We start from the raw sequence: 14992 nt of genomic DNA on the forward strand, positions 1-14992 counted from the left end.
TCAGGATTAGGTACTGAGTGATATATTAAAAAAATAATTAGTTGAATGTCAAAAAATTGTCAATGTCCTTATCCATGTGGAGCTGCCTTTGCCCAACCGTTGTCAAGAGGGTGATCGTCACTGCTCTCAATGGGGTATAAACAGGGCTGGTGCAAGAACTTTTGCCACCCAGGGCAAAAGCTAATTTTGCCACTACTTGGCTCCGCCCTTTGACATGCCTCACCTTACTACTGGGTAACACACTGTAACAAACCTCCTCATGTAATTGCCATACTACTGGGTTAGCACTGAGATGCAGATTTCTTCAGACACAACAGTAGTGACTGTGTAGTAACCTTGTGACCTCCACTTCAGCACAGCCCGGCCTCCACAGTATCCCCAAAGGTTCTCCAGCCACTATCTCTCCTATCCGGCATGATTCAGTTGCGCTTCACTGGTCACTGAATGATTACATCATCAAAGGTCCTTTACCTTCAGCATCTATTAGGCTGGTAGAGGAGGCGGAGGGAAGAGTAATCCTAATTCTAGGGTTGGTTCTGTAGGACTCGAGCCCTGGATAATCAAAGTTGTGCCAAGAAGGAAAGTGCATCGGCAGTGCTGCGCTCCTCTATCCAGCTGCTGGCCGTCAGGAATACAGCACTGTCTCATCACATAATAATTACTGGGAATGTGATGTGACAGTGCTGGGTGCCAGATAGAGGAACCAACACCGCACCACCAGCTTCACAAAAAAAAAAAACTGTGCCCACAGGCAGCACCCTTATCAGGGGGGCGCTCTAGGCAGCGGCCTACTCTGTCTATGAGTAGAGTTGGGCCTGGGTGTAAACCTAAGCATTTGCTTTTGGTATTAACTGTCCAGTTGATAGTATAGTACAGTCCAGTTGACTCCATTAGAGTATTGGATGCAAAATGAATGGTTAGCTAGAGGCCACTTGACATTTTTAAGTAAGATAGCTATAATAAAGGTGCCTGTATACCTTCAAAAGCTGGTGGACAAACAGTTGTTTGGGCCATCTCTACTGTTAACCCCATAAACATGAGCATCTGACTTGGCCAAGCATCCATATTCCGGAATGGGGGAGGTAAGTTGCTGCCTGACAGCTCTGGGGGTGACTTATCTTACATAAGAAACAAAAGGGTCAGGCAGTTGAAACCCAAAATGTCCAATCCTTCTCTCCCCTGGCAGCATCTGTTTCACTAATGTGTATGGAGGCCTTAAGTAAAACCAGTCTCAGGCTGGCCAGTGAGAGATCACCGGGACAGGGCCTAGCCAATGGGGGAACCCATGTCCCATGTGACATAGAGACATGTCAGATGTTTGTATGTCGGGGGCCAAGCTTCTCCATTGATTTCTAAAATGAAATGCAGAAGTGTTCAGCTTATGCACCCCTTAGTTCCTGCTCAGCTCTTCTTAAAAAGCCAAGGGTGCAGTGAACATCTATGATACCTTTTGAGGGGAGCTGAGCAGAAAAAAAGGCTCCAAGTGCTTTAGCCTCTTCATTCTAGTGACCAGTAGGATCTCAGCACCCCCACCAATTTAAACTTTTTACACGTCTCTATGACACATCAGAACTTTGTTTAAAGTTCAGGTATTCATGTAGTTTCAGGGGTAGTTTTTCAAACTAGATTGTTTTAGTACATGTATTTTTGGTTGCATGTTTTCTTTTTTTCCATTTGAAATCATGTGATCATTTGATCATGTAATTCAAGGATTTGTTTTAAAAAATGAGAAAATATAAAAAATAAAAAGTTAGGAACATGCATTTTCCCGAAAAACTTTTATGTGTGACACCAGCCTTTTGGGATCATTTTCTAAACCCAAGTAAGGCCTCATATACATAGTATGTCATTATTGGTTTTATAAAATGCAGATACATAAACCACATTATCTCACTTATTCATCATTGTAGTTAGGAAAGATTTCAGTAGTAGTACTACTGGCTACAAATGTAGCAGAGCTGTATTCATCAATAAATGACAAATTCTATTATTTGTAGCTTTACTGTGGCAGCTTAGTCATGGCTGTACCCCTTTTGCTAGTAATCTCACCTCTTTCCTGGTGGGATCTACCCCCTCTGGTAGCTCGTGCTTTTGCTTTCCTTTTAAGGCCTCAAGTGGGAAACATTGGAAGGTAGCACTTGGGCTTGGTGTACTAGGCGATAGAGCCATCCCATTCATATCCTGCGAGAAACAGAGAGTATTTGGTTACTATAAACAGTAGGAAGGTTAATGACAGTAATACTGCCTATACTGTACATATAATAGAGTATTTCCTTCCAAAACAAAAGTCCGTAAGCAAGAAAACAAATAATACCCGTGTGATTCTCTGTATGGCTGCAGAGTCGCCGAGCTCCTTCTTCAACTCCTCATAAGATTTTCCATTCTAGAGAGGAATTAGAGATGATAATAGATTAGTTCTTCTAGTGGAATCTTATACATACAGCTGTGGATGATGGCACAGAGACTTCTCTGCAGTTCACAGAAGGTTAACACTAAACATATGGACATATTTATAATTTAGTTTATATCTGAATTTGTTAGAAATTGTATAACCTAAAAATCTAAAATTGTGAAAAAGACAGCATAAAGGGAAACTCCAAGAATCAATTTCAAATACACCAGATAAGTATGTGCTTTTAATAAATTTAGAACAGATCTCACCAATTACCCTCCCCAATTTTGTTAGCTCAAACTGTAGCTTTAACCCCTGTTTCTGTCATGGTGCAGGAAACCAATTTCAACCTTTTCTCTCGGTTTTACAGTCTCTGTTCTTTTGTATACTACACTGCTCAAAAAAATAAAGGGAACACTGAGTTAACACATTCTAGATCTGAATGAATGAACTAATCGTGTGAAATACTTTCGTCTTTACATAGCTGAATGTGCTGACAACAAAATCACACAAAAATTATCAATGGAAATAAAATTATCAACCCATGGAGGTCTGGATATGGAGTCACACTCAAAATCAAAGTGGAAAACCACACTACAGGCTGATCCAACTTTGATGTAATGTCCTTAAAACAAGTCAAAATGAGGCTCAGTAGTGTATGTGGCCTCCACGTGCCCATATGACCTCCCTACAATGCCTGGGCATGCTCCTTATGAGGTGGCGGATGGTCTCCTGAGGAATGTCCACACAGACCTGATCTAACGCATCCGCCAACTCCTGGACAGTCTGTGGTGCAACGTGGCGTTGGTGGATGGAGCGAGACATGATGTCACAGATGTGCTCAAAAGGATTCAGGTCTGGGGAACGGGCGGGCCAGTCCATAGAATCAATGCCTTCCTCTTGCAGGAACTGCTGACACACTCCAGCCACATGAGGTCTAGCATTTCTTGCATTAGGAGGAACCCAGGTCCAACCGCACCAGCATATGGTCTCACAAGGGGTCTGAGGATCTCATCTCGGTACCTAATGGCAGTCAGGCTACCTCTGGCATGCACATGGAGGGCTGTGCGGCCCCCTCAAAGAAATGCCACCCCACATCATTACTGACCCACCACCAAACCAGTCATTCTGGAGGATGTTGCAGGCAGTAGAACGTTCTCCACGGAGTCTCCAGACTCTGTCACGTCTGTCACATGTGCTCAGTGTGAACCTGCTTTCATCTGTGAAGAGCACAGGGTGCCAGTGGCGAATTTGCCAATCTTGGTATTCTCTGGCAAATCTCAAACGTCCTGCACGGTGTTGGGCTGTAAGCACAACCCCCACCTGTGGACGTCGGGCCCTCATACCACCTTCATGGAGTTTTTTTTCTGACCGATTGAGTGGACACATGCACATTTGTGGCCTGCTGGAGGTCATTTTGCAGGGCTCTGGAAGTGCTCCTCCTGCTCCTCCTTGCACAAAGCTGGAGGTAGCGGTCCTGCTGCTGGGTTGTTGCCCTCCTACGGCCTCCTCCAGGTCTCCTGATGGGATGGTAGCACCTCAATGCTCTGGACACTATGCTGACAGACACAACAAACCTTCTTGCCACAGCTCACATTGATGTGCCATCCTGGATGAGCTGCACTACTTGAGCCACTTGTGTGGGTTGTAGACTCCGTCTCATGCTACCACTAGAGTGAAAACACCGCCAGCATTAAAAAGTGATCAAGACATCAGCCAGGAAGCATAGGAACTGAGAAGTGGTCTGTGGTCACCACCTGCAGAACCTCTCCTTTATTGGGGGTGTCTTGCTAATTGCCTATAATTTCCACCTGTTGTCTGTTCCATTTGCACAACAGCATGTGAAATTGATTGTCAATCAGTGTTGCTTCCTGAGTGGACAGTGTGATTTCACAGAAGTCAGGGACGTCGCTTTTTCGGGTAATGGTCCTCAAAACAGGGATAACGGGAGAATGCTCCGCCCAGTAGCGTCTCAACCTGCTTCCGTCCTCGTGGTAAGTGACTCGATGTTGTGAGTAGCTGATAGTGACGTCATTATGGGGGCACGGGGAGTCCACAAAACTATCAACGCGTTTCAGAAACTTTCGTATTTCCTTCGTCGGGATCCTGTGGTATCCCGACGAAGGAAATTCGATAGTTTCCGAAATGCGTCGATAGTTTTGTGGACTCTCCGTGCCCCCATAGTGACGTCACTATCAGCTACTCACAACATCGAGTCACTTACCACGAGGACGGAAGCAGGTTGAGACGCTACCGGCCGGAGCGTTCTCCCGCTATCCCTGTTTTGAGGACCATTACCCCGAAAAAGCGACGTCCCTGACTAGCAACGGACATCAGGTACCTATTTCTATTAGAACGCCTTTATTTTACCTGAACCGAAGGAACTTCTCTCTTTTTTATTACAATTTGCAGCGCTGGAGTACCCTCCAAACGGGCCCACTGTGGAAGGACTTATAATCTTGTACTCCTAGAAAGTGCCGCAATCCAATTACATTCTCCAATAATATACCATATATTCTAATATAGAAGACCGCTGCTTAAGTTCAGTACCACACTACTCATTGCAAGGTAGGACACGGTTCCATTTAATTCATCTCACTATTGCTATTTTTCCTAGCGCGTACTCCTATTTCTTCTAATTTACAAATCTGTTTAACTTTCCGGAGCCAGTTGAGATATATATATAAAAAAAGGTTTTGCCTGGAATACCCCTTTAAGTGTTCCTTTTATTTTTTAGAGCAGTGTATGTTTCCGGGGGTGCCGGATGTTTGCTGGCGGTACACTCAGTCCTGTGACTTTTGCTCTAAGGTGCTGTAGCTACCTGACCTAATTATCAAGCTTTCTCTCTTGCCTTCTGTCATACTCCTCTCCATGCTTTTGGGTTCTCTTTGAAAGCTGAAAAAGGGTCTAGGGTCTAATGTCTAGCCAAGCGTTACTCTTTATCTGATAGTAATGTTGCCTCTTGGCACCCATCAACTTTCTTTCCTAACCGAAATATCTCAGTGTTGGTGTCCCGGCACGTGTTTGATTGGTCGCATTATCATTCTCCTGCTCCCTAGCATGCGCTGGTAGCTCTCTCCTGTTCCCTACCCCTTCTTTCTTTCTCTTTATCTTAATACTTTTATTTCCACTTGTTTCGTTGTTTTGTTGTTTTCTCTTTTTTGAGGATGTCTTTGCATCCTCCGAAACATCTGCACTGATATCATCTCCTATTGATGCCTTGTAGTTTAAGTAATCTTTAACTAGACATATATATATATCCGGGATTGTTATATATTTTATTTCTTATCCATGACTGTAATACTGTGCTTATCATTCTCCTGCCCTTTTTCATTTTCTGTATCCCTGTATATTTAAAAATAACAAAAACTAGAGATCACAGAGCCAAACATGTTCCCTCATACAGCCCTGTGTATGGAAAAATAAAAATGTTATAGGGATCAGAAGAGGATAATGTTATGCATACTCATTTTTCTTGCAAAAAGGTTTTTTTAAGTAGTAAAATAAATCAAAACATCAAAAAATTGGGCGTCTTTGTAATCGTATTGACCTACAGAATGGCACTAATGGTACTAAGAGGGTTGGGTTTTTATTACTGTAGAGTGTTGTTTTAGACGTGCATGAATCCATTCTTTTTACTACGGGAATTCACAGATCAGGAAAGTTCTAAACAGCTTTTTATTGCTGGAAATTTCGGACATTTCCAGAAAACTAGCGGAGGCATTAAGTTAATGAATGTGAACAAAAGGAGTTGGTTTCTGATTTTAGCATTGTAATGATAAAGTTGGGGCAACACAGTGGTCGTGTGATAGCAAATGCTAGTTGCGCAAAAATAAAATTATTTGTGTGACTTGGCTGTGACTTACTGTCACGTGACATTCATACAGTTGAGACTTGGCTATAAAAAAAAACATAGCCAAATTGCAAGCAGGTCACATGTCACACGCTACATCACTTACTAGCATTATGTGCCACGTTGCACAACCAAAGTTGCTGTGTAGACCAAGCCTACATGCCTTGCCCTTTTGAGTATACCCTTTAAATGATGTTGTCTGTTATAAAATAAAAAACTTATAAAAGAAAAAAATTAACTGTATCTTCTCTTACACTCCATTTCTGTGGGTCCCAAGCCAAGAACCATCCTGTAAAGTTTGGCGGCTCAAATCCCTGTTTGATGATGAGTATTGGGGTTTCTGGATCTCGGCCACTGGGGTGAGTTTTTAGGTAGTCCTCAGCAGTTACCACTGCTTCCTTCCTCTCAACATCATTTGCTTCTTCTCCGATCCAAAGGAATATCTTGATAAGGGAAAGAAATGCAAATCCGGTTTTAGGAGGAGATTTATCATTGCTTTTAGAGTATTTTTTGTCTGTTTAGGCGCAGTTCAGGCACAAGCAGCATATTTTGAGACTTTTATGCACCTTTTGATATAGACAGTTTCACTCTTTTTGTCTACCCGTAGAACTTTTTCTTTTTGACCATGCAGTGGTCACGTATTTATCATTTGTGACTTTAGTCAAAAGTTTTGTGCGCAAAGGTACATTTTTAGGTGCAAAGCTACAACACCTACCAGTAGGCGTGAGAATAATTTCTACCTTCCACAATTCAACCTTTAACCCCTTCCCGCAGAATCCCATCTATAGATGGCAAACTGCGCAGGTCCTTCGCGCATTCCGCCATCTATAGACAGCATTCTGTTAACCCGGCGATGCGTAGCAACGCACAGGTTAACTGGCAAAAGTCCCGCTGTTACCAGCGGGGGACAACTTCTGCCCAGCCCCCCAGGACTAGGGATCAACTGATATCGTTTTTTTTAGGGCCGATACCGATACAGATAATCTGTGACCTTTCAGGCCGATAGCCGATAACTTATACCGATATTCCATCTATTCGGCTATTTCCCCGATCAGCCCCCCCCCCCCCAGCCCCGCAGAAGCCACTGCAGATCAATTATTTAAAGCGGGCACTTTAAATCAATGAACTGCAGCGGCTTTTGTGGGGCCAGAGACCGCCGCCGCCGCCCGCTTCTCTCCCCCTGCCTGTCCTGGGGTCCTCCCTAGTCCAACCACCACCGCCGCCGCCGCTGCCCCATTGCCTCCCCCATCCCCGGTTTTATAATTACCTGTTCCCGGGGCTCGGGGTCCGCGCTACTTCTGGCTCCGGCGGCGTCCTGAGCTGTCACTGTGCGCACTGACGGTGACATCGCGTCGAGGACGTCACTTGTCATTGCGCTGCACAGCGCGCAGGACGCCGCAGGAGTGGTGGACATACTAAGCATGGGGATCCTGTTACACATCTGCTCTAGAAGAGAGGCTTGCATTCTAGAGGACCTGACATGTCCATGAATTATATGGGTGGCAAATGTATAGTCAAATGTTCTGGTTAGAAGCCAGAGCAGCAGTGACCAGCTAATCGTTGTATGTTTTTCTTTTTAAAATCGACTGCTGGTCTGGCATCTAACCAGAAGATACATTTGACTATACATTTGCCACCCATATAATTCATGGACATGTCAGGTCTTCTAGAATGCAAGCCTCTCTTCTAGAGCTGATGTGTAACAGGATCCCCTTGCTTAGTCTGTCCATCATTATGCTGCTGCTGGGAGTTGTAGATTTGCAACATCTGGAGGGCCACATTTTGGAGACCCCTGTGCAGTGGTCTCCAATCTGTGCTCTTCCAGATGTTGCAAAACTAGAACTCTCAGCATGCCCAGACAGTCCAGGCATGCTGGGAGTTGTAGATCTGTAACATCTGGCCCTGCAGATGTTGGCAAACTACAACTCCCAGCATGCCTAGGCAGTCTGGGCATGCTTGGAGTTGAAGTTTTGAAATATCTGGAGGGCCACAGTTTTGAGACCACTACACAGTGGTCCCCAATCTGTTCCCCTCCAGTTGTTGCAAAACTACAACTCCCAGCATGCCCTTGGGCTGTCTGGGCATGCTGGAAGTTGTAGTTTTGCAACAACTGGAGGCACACTGTCTGGGAAACATTATCTGTTTTCTAACTCAGTGTTTCCCAACCCGTGTGCCTCCAGCTGTTGCAAAACTATAACTCCCAGCATGCACTGACAGACCATGCATGCTGGGAGTTTTAGTTTTGCAACAGCTGGAGGCACACAGGTTGGTAAACACTGAGTTATGTAACAAACTCTGTGTTTTGCAACCAGTGTGCCTCCAGCTATTGCATAACTACAACCCCCAGCATGCACGGACAGCCAAAGGGCATGCTGAAAGTTATATTAGTGTGCCTCCAGCTGTTGCATAACTACAAGTCCCAGCATGCCCTTCTGTCACAGCATGCCGATAATTGTAGTTTTGCAACAGCTGGAGGTTTGCCCGGCTATGCGCTGACAAGTACATGCCAGTGCATGGCCAGTATTTGTCGGCGCTTTCGCATACCATCGCTCAACTCATGGCGTACCCCCCCTATGGGTATGTGTACCACGGGCTGAGAACCCAGGCCTCTGGTTGCTGGTCTGACTCTTTTTTAGAAAAGGTGTACGTTAGCGTTTTCACGTTAAACGAGAGCTGCACCTTATTCATCATTACGCTGCACATTATTGATGAATAAGGCGCACGCTAGTCAAAGTATAGACAAAAAAAGGTGGAAATTTGATCTAAAATAGACATTTCTTGATAAAAATCTCCCCCATTGTGACTAACATCTGTAGTGTTTCTCTCGTTATGCAAATAAATTAAAGATCAAGTTTATTTAAGGAAAAAATCTACACAAAATGTTCATGTTGTAATAGAAAATCATATATGTACCGTATATACTCGAGTATAAGCCGAGTTTTTCAGCACGATTTTTCGTGCTGAAAACACCCCCCTCGGCTTATACTCAAGTGAACTCTCCACCCGCAGTGGTCTTCAACCTGCGGACCTCCAGAGGTTTCAAAACTACAACTCCCAGCTTGCTGGGAGTTGTAGTTTTGAAACCTCCGGAGGTCTGCAGGTTGAAGACCACTGCGGCCTTCGACATCATCCAGCCCCCTCTCACCCCCTTTAGTTCTGTACAGTACTCACCTCCGCTCGGCGCTGGTCCGGTGCTGCAGGACTGTCCGGAGAGGAGGTGGTCCGGTGGGATAGTGGTTTCGGGCTGCTATCTTCACCGGGGAGGCCTCTTCTAAGCGCTTCGGGCCCGGCCCCAGAATAGTCACGTTGCCTTGACAACGACGCAGAGGTACGTTCATTGCCAACGTACTTCTGCGTCATTGTCAAGGCAACGCCTCTATTCCGGGCCGGAAGCGCGGAGAAGAGGCGCCCCCGGTGAAGATAGCAGCCCGGAACCACTATCCCACCGGACCACCTCCTCTCCGGACAGCCCTGCAGCACCGGACCAGCGCCAAGCGGAGGTGAGTACTGTACAGAACTAAAGGGGGGTGAGAGGGGGCTGGATGATGTCGAAGGCCGCAGTGGTCTTCAACCTGCAGACCTCCGGAGGTTTCAAAACTACAACTCCCAGCAAGCCTGGACAGCCGATGGCTGCCCGGGCTTGCTGGGAGTTGTAGTTTTGAAACCTCTGGAGGTCCGCAGGTTGAAGACCACTGAGGGCGGATGATGAGAAGAGGATGATGAAGGGGGGGTGTGGGATGATGACAAGAGGATGATGAAGGGGGGTGGGGATGATGACAAGGGGATGATGAAGGGGGGTGTGTGGGATGATTACAAGGGGATGATGAAGGGGGTGGGTGGGATGATTACAAGGGGATGATGAAGGGGTGTGGGGATGGTAAGGGGATGATGAAGCAGGGTGGGGATGATGACAAGGGGATGATGAAGGGGGGTGGGGATGATGACAAGGGGATGATGAAGGAGGGTGGGGATGATGACAAGGGGATGATGAAGGGGGGATGTGTGGGATGATGACAAGGGGATGATGACAGGTAATGATGATGAGGGTCTGGATGATGACAGGCGGTGATGATGATGAGGATGTTAATGACGGGTCTGGATGATGACAGGGGGGGATGATGTATTTCCCACCCTAGGCTTATACTCGAGTCAATAACTTTTCCTGGGATTTTGGGTTGAAATTAGGGGTCTCGGCTTATACTCGGGTCGGCTTATACTCGAGTATATACGATATATTATATTTAGCTTTGGTTAAAGGGGTTGTCTACTGGTGATAATCCATTTTAAAAAGAAAAAGATACAACGATTAGCTGGTCACTGCTACTCTGGCTTCTAACCAGAAGATGCATTTGACTATACATTTGCCACCCATATAATTCATGGACATGTCAGGTCCTCTAGAATGCAAGCCTCTCTTCTAGAGCTGATGTGTAACAGGATCCCCTTGCTTAGTATGTCCACCATCCCTATTCTTCCAAAGCAGGGGCGTACCTAGAGCATTTGGCACCCCCCTTAATTACACCCCCCCTCCCTTCCCCCCCACCTCTAATTACATAATAATGCCCTCTGTCCTGTGCCCCTCGCATATAATGCACCCTGTGCTGTGCCTCTCACATATTATATGGGAGGGGCACAGGACAGAGTGCATTATAAGTCAGGGACACATGTCGGGGGGCATTATATGTGCATTATATGGGCACATGACAGGGGCTGTCATGTGCCCCCACATATAATGCCCCCCTGTCATGTGTCCCTGACTTATAATGCCCTCTGTCCTGTGCCCCTCCCATATAACCATGCTATAGTACGGGAGGGTGAACAATCTCGGGGGGGGGGGCAATTTCCCTGTTGCCCCCCCGCTGGATCTGCCACTGCATGGCACCCCCCTTGTGAGTGGCACCCCCCTTGTTACGCCACTGTTCCAAAGCTACCAATAATAACTGTCCTGGTGTTACGACATATCTGTTTCCATTCTACCTGATCCCATGTGTCCAATAGCATGACATCAGTTGGGTCTAGGTCATCTTGGTTGAAGTCCATGACTTCGGTAACAATGAAGCGGCCAGTACTGTTAGAACATTCAAACAAGCGAGGATGGACATCTGTTACCATTTGCTGAAGCCTGAAGGGAACATCAGATCAAGATTATATGATATTTCAAGGCCAACATCAGTCATGGAATTTTTTCACAGAGGCACTATTATTTGACACAGTTTTAGTATTAGGGTCTTTGTTCCTAGTACTACCCCACAACAGAGGAAAGTCTCTTTGTTCCATGGTAAAGGCCACAATTAAACCATTCTAGTAGAAGCCCCTTGGTGGGGCATGCGCCAGATCATGCCAAAATGCGTATTCCAAGCCGACTTTCAATTCTTGATAATAGCAAATGCATAGGAGGCAATTTTTATTGATACATTATATTGACTGTGTACTAGCCACTGATAAGGCAAGATCAAAAAAAGGAAAGGCATGGACTGACTGCATTGAAGGGGTACTCCTCTGGAAAATATTTTTTATTAAATCAACTGGTGCCAGAAAATTAAACAGATTTGTAAATTACTTCTATTTAAAAATCGTAATCCTTCCAGTACTTATCAGCTTCTATATGCTTCACAGAAAGTTCTTTTCTTTTTGAATTTCCTTTCTGTATGATCACAGTGCTCTCTGCTGACACCATTTTAGGAACTGTCCAGAGCAGGAGCAAATCCCCATATCAAACCTCTCCTGCTCTGTACAGTTCCTAAAATGTATCTTGCTGACACTAGGCATCCAAAAAAGAAGTCGGCTCCTCCCAGCAGGGTATACCCCACCTACTGCCTCATAGACACTCAGTTTTAGTCCCAAAGCAATAGGAGGAACCAAGAGGGCACCCTGTCAAAACAACGAACCAACAGACTGACAGGTGACCAACTCTCAGATCACAACTAACTACACAGGGTGGGAGCTGTGTCCCCCAATGGAGCTTCTGAGAAAAAGATTTTACGGCAAGTGTAAAAAATCTCCTTTTCTCATACAGCTCCGTTGGGGGGACACAGGAACCGTGGGACATACTAAAGCAGTCCCCGGGGGTGGAAAAACCATGTAACCCAGAATCAAGCGGACGGCAGAGCCACCGCTACCTGCAAAACCTTACGCCCTAAAGAGGCATTGGCGGATGCAGAAGTGTGCACTTGGCAAAACTTGGTGACCGTGTGCACCGAAGACCAACTAGCCGCCTTACACACCTGTAGGGCCGAAGCCCTGTTAAAGACCGCCCAAGAGGCCCCCACAGAGCGAGTGGAGTGAGCCGTAACCCGGAAGGGAAGATCCTTCCCCTTGGAACGGTATGCTTCAGAAATGGCGGACCAGATCCATATGGAGATGGTGGCCTTGGAAGCCGGCAAACCTTTGCGTCGGCCCTCCGGAAGGACAAACAGCGACTCCGACCGTCGGAAAGAAGAGGTGGCCTTAAGGTAGACTCGTAAGGCTCGTACCACATCCAGATTGGGGAGAAAACGCTCCTTAGGATGAGATGGAGCAGGGCAGAAGGAAGGAAGAACGATGTCCTCGTTCAGATCAAAAGACGAAACCACCTTCGGTTGAAAGGAAGGAACCGGCCGAAGTACTGCCTTGTCTTGATGAAGAATCAGGAAGGGAGGTTGACAAGAAAGAGCTGTCAACTCCGACACCCGACGGATCGAGGTCACAGCTACCAAAAAGGCAACCTTCCAGGAAAGGAAACGGAGAGAAATATCGCGGATAGGCTCGAAAGCAACGGATTGCAAGGCACTCAGGACCAAATTTAAGTCCCAAGGGGGAGTAGGAGACCTGTATGGAGGAATCTCGTGAGCCGGGGAAAGAGAGCGGGCCTCACACCACCGAAAATAAGCCCGCCAAGTCCTATGGTAGATCCTAGCCGAGGACGGTTTACACGCCCTGAGCATAGTGCGAATAACCCCAGATGAGAAACCACGAGCCTTCAATACCGCGGTTTCAACCGCCACGCCGTCAAACGCAGCGGCTGTGAATTAGGGTGGCAAAGAGGACCCTGAGACAGAAGATCGAGGCAATCTGGCAGTCGGAAGGGAACGTCCGCCACAGTCGAACCACATTGGCGTACCAAGATCGACGGGGCCAATCAGGAGCCATTAGGATGGCTAGTACACCTTCCGCCTTGAGTTTCCTGAGCAGTCGGGGAAGGAGGGAAATTGGCGGAAACAGGCACGGGAGAGTTAACCGAGACCAGGGAATGACGAGAGCGTCCGCTGCCAGCGCCAGAAGATCTCTGGACTTTGCCACGAAGCTTGGAACCTGCCGGTTTAAGCAGGACGCAAAGAGGTCCACGTCCGGAATCCCCCAACGACGGCAAATGGACTCGAACACCTCCGGGTGAAGGGACCCCTCCCCGGGATTGGGAGAGGAGCGACTTAGAAAGTCCGCCTCCCAATTTTTCACCCCCGGAATGTGGATTGCTGATATGGAGGGAACCATGCCTTTCCACCCAGGTCAAAATCTTGGACACCTCGGTCATGGCGGCACTGCTGCAAGTGCCCCCTTGGCGGTTGAGATACGCCACGGCCGTGGCGTTGTCCGACTGAATGCGAACCGGGCGACCCTGAAGAAGAGACTCCCAGTGTTTGGAGACAAAGGAATATCCCCCGGATCTCCAGGACATTGATAGGAAGCCTGGCTTCGTCCGGTCCAGGAGAACACCCCCCCAACCGAGGAGGCTCGCATGCGTCCGCTCAGAAGGAGGGGAGAGTGTAGCCACCAAAGAAGAGACTGGCAAGCTGAGGTGGGCAGACGAATCCGATGATCCAAGGACAGGGGGGATCCGTCCCACAGAGACAGAATAGCCCACTGAAGCAGACGGCAACGGAACTGTGCAAACGGAACCGCCGTTATTGCCGCCACCATTCTGCCCAGCACTGCCATACAAGCACGAAAGGACACTGGATGCGGGCGTCTCAAGTGACGAACGCCTGACAGCAGAGCACTCCGCTTGTCGGGAGGGAGGAAGATTCGGGCACTCCCGGTATCGAACCGGAGGCCCAGAAAGACCAGAGACCGGGAGGGAGAAAGGTTGGATTTCTCCTCGTTGATCAGCCACCCGAGGCTGGTTAGGGTCAGCAGGGTGATGCGGAGACTCTCCTCGTTCTGGATCCGGGACAGGGCCTTGATAAGCAGGTCGTCCAGGTAAGGAAGAACAGACACCCCCCTGGACCTGAGAATGGCCATGACAGCCGCCAGGACCTTGGTAAAAACCCGGGGGGCTGTAGCCAGGCCGAAGGGCAGAGCCACAAATTGAAAGTTACCCTGCGGAACGGCAAAGCAGAGGAAACGATGAGGAGGAAAAATTGGAATGTGTAGATATGCATCCCGAATGTCCACTGAAGACAGGAATTCGCCTTGATCCATGGATGCCACGATCGACCGTAGAGACTCCATACGGAAGTGGCGAAGGCGAAGATGCCGGTTGAGGAGTTTCCGGTCCAAAATCGGACGGACTGAATCCTCCTTTTTGGGCACAACGAAGAGGTTTGAATAGAAACCCCTGAAACGGTCCTGAGGTGGAACGGGCACAATAACACCCTGTTACAGCAGAGTGCAAATGGCAGAATGAAAACCTGCGGCCAGAGTAGGTGAACAAGGAGGCCGGGATCGAAAAAAACGATCCCGGGGAAAAGAAGCGAACTCGATTCGGTAACCGTCGGAGATGACGTCCTGAACCCAAGAGTCCCGAAAAAGAAGTAAGCGACCACCCACCC

General features: G+C 47.5%; 1 protein-coding gene across 2 annotated transcripts in view; it reads right to left on the reverse strand.

Annotated features, from left to right (window-relative positions):
* AVIL (advillin) overlaps window positions 1-14992 on the reverse strand; it is a gene marked incomplete in the record, with an annotated part of 310689 nt that overhangs the window by 3289 nt on the left and 292408 nt on the right. For both annotated transcript variants that reach the window (XM_056562628.1, XM_056562629.1), the window contains 4 exon segments: window positions 2050-2181; window positions 2315-2383; window positions 6500-6688; window positions 11223-11367. In XM_056562628.1, coding sequence (XP_056418603.1) covers window positions 2050-2181; window positions 2315-2383; window positions 6500-6688; window positions 11223-11367 — 535 coding nt within the window.

This window comes from Hyla sarda, chromosome 2, assembly GCF_029499605.1.
Source record: "Hyla sarda isolate aHylSar1 chromosome 2, aHylSar1.hap1, whole genome shotgun sequence".
Classification (NCBI taxonomy): Eukaryota; Metazoa; Chordata; class Amphibia; order Anura; family Hylidae; genus Hyla; species Hyla sarda.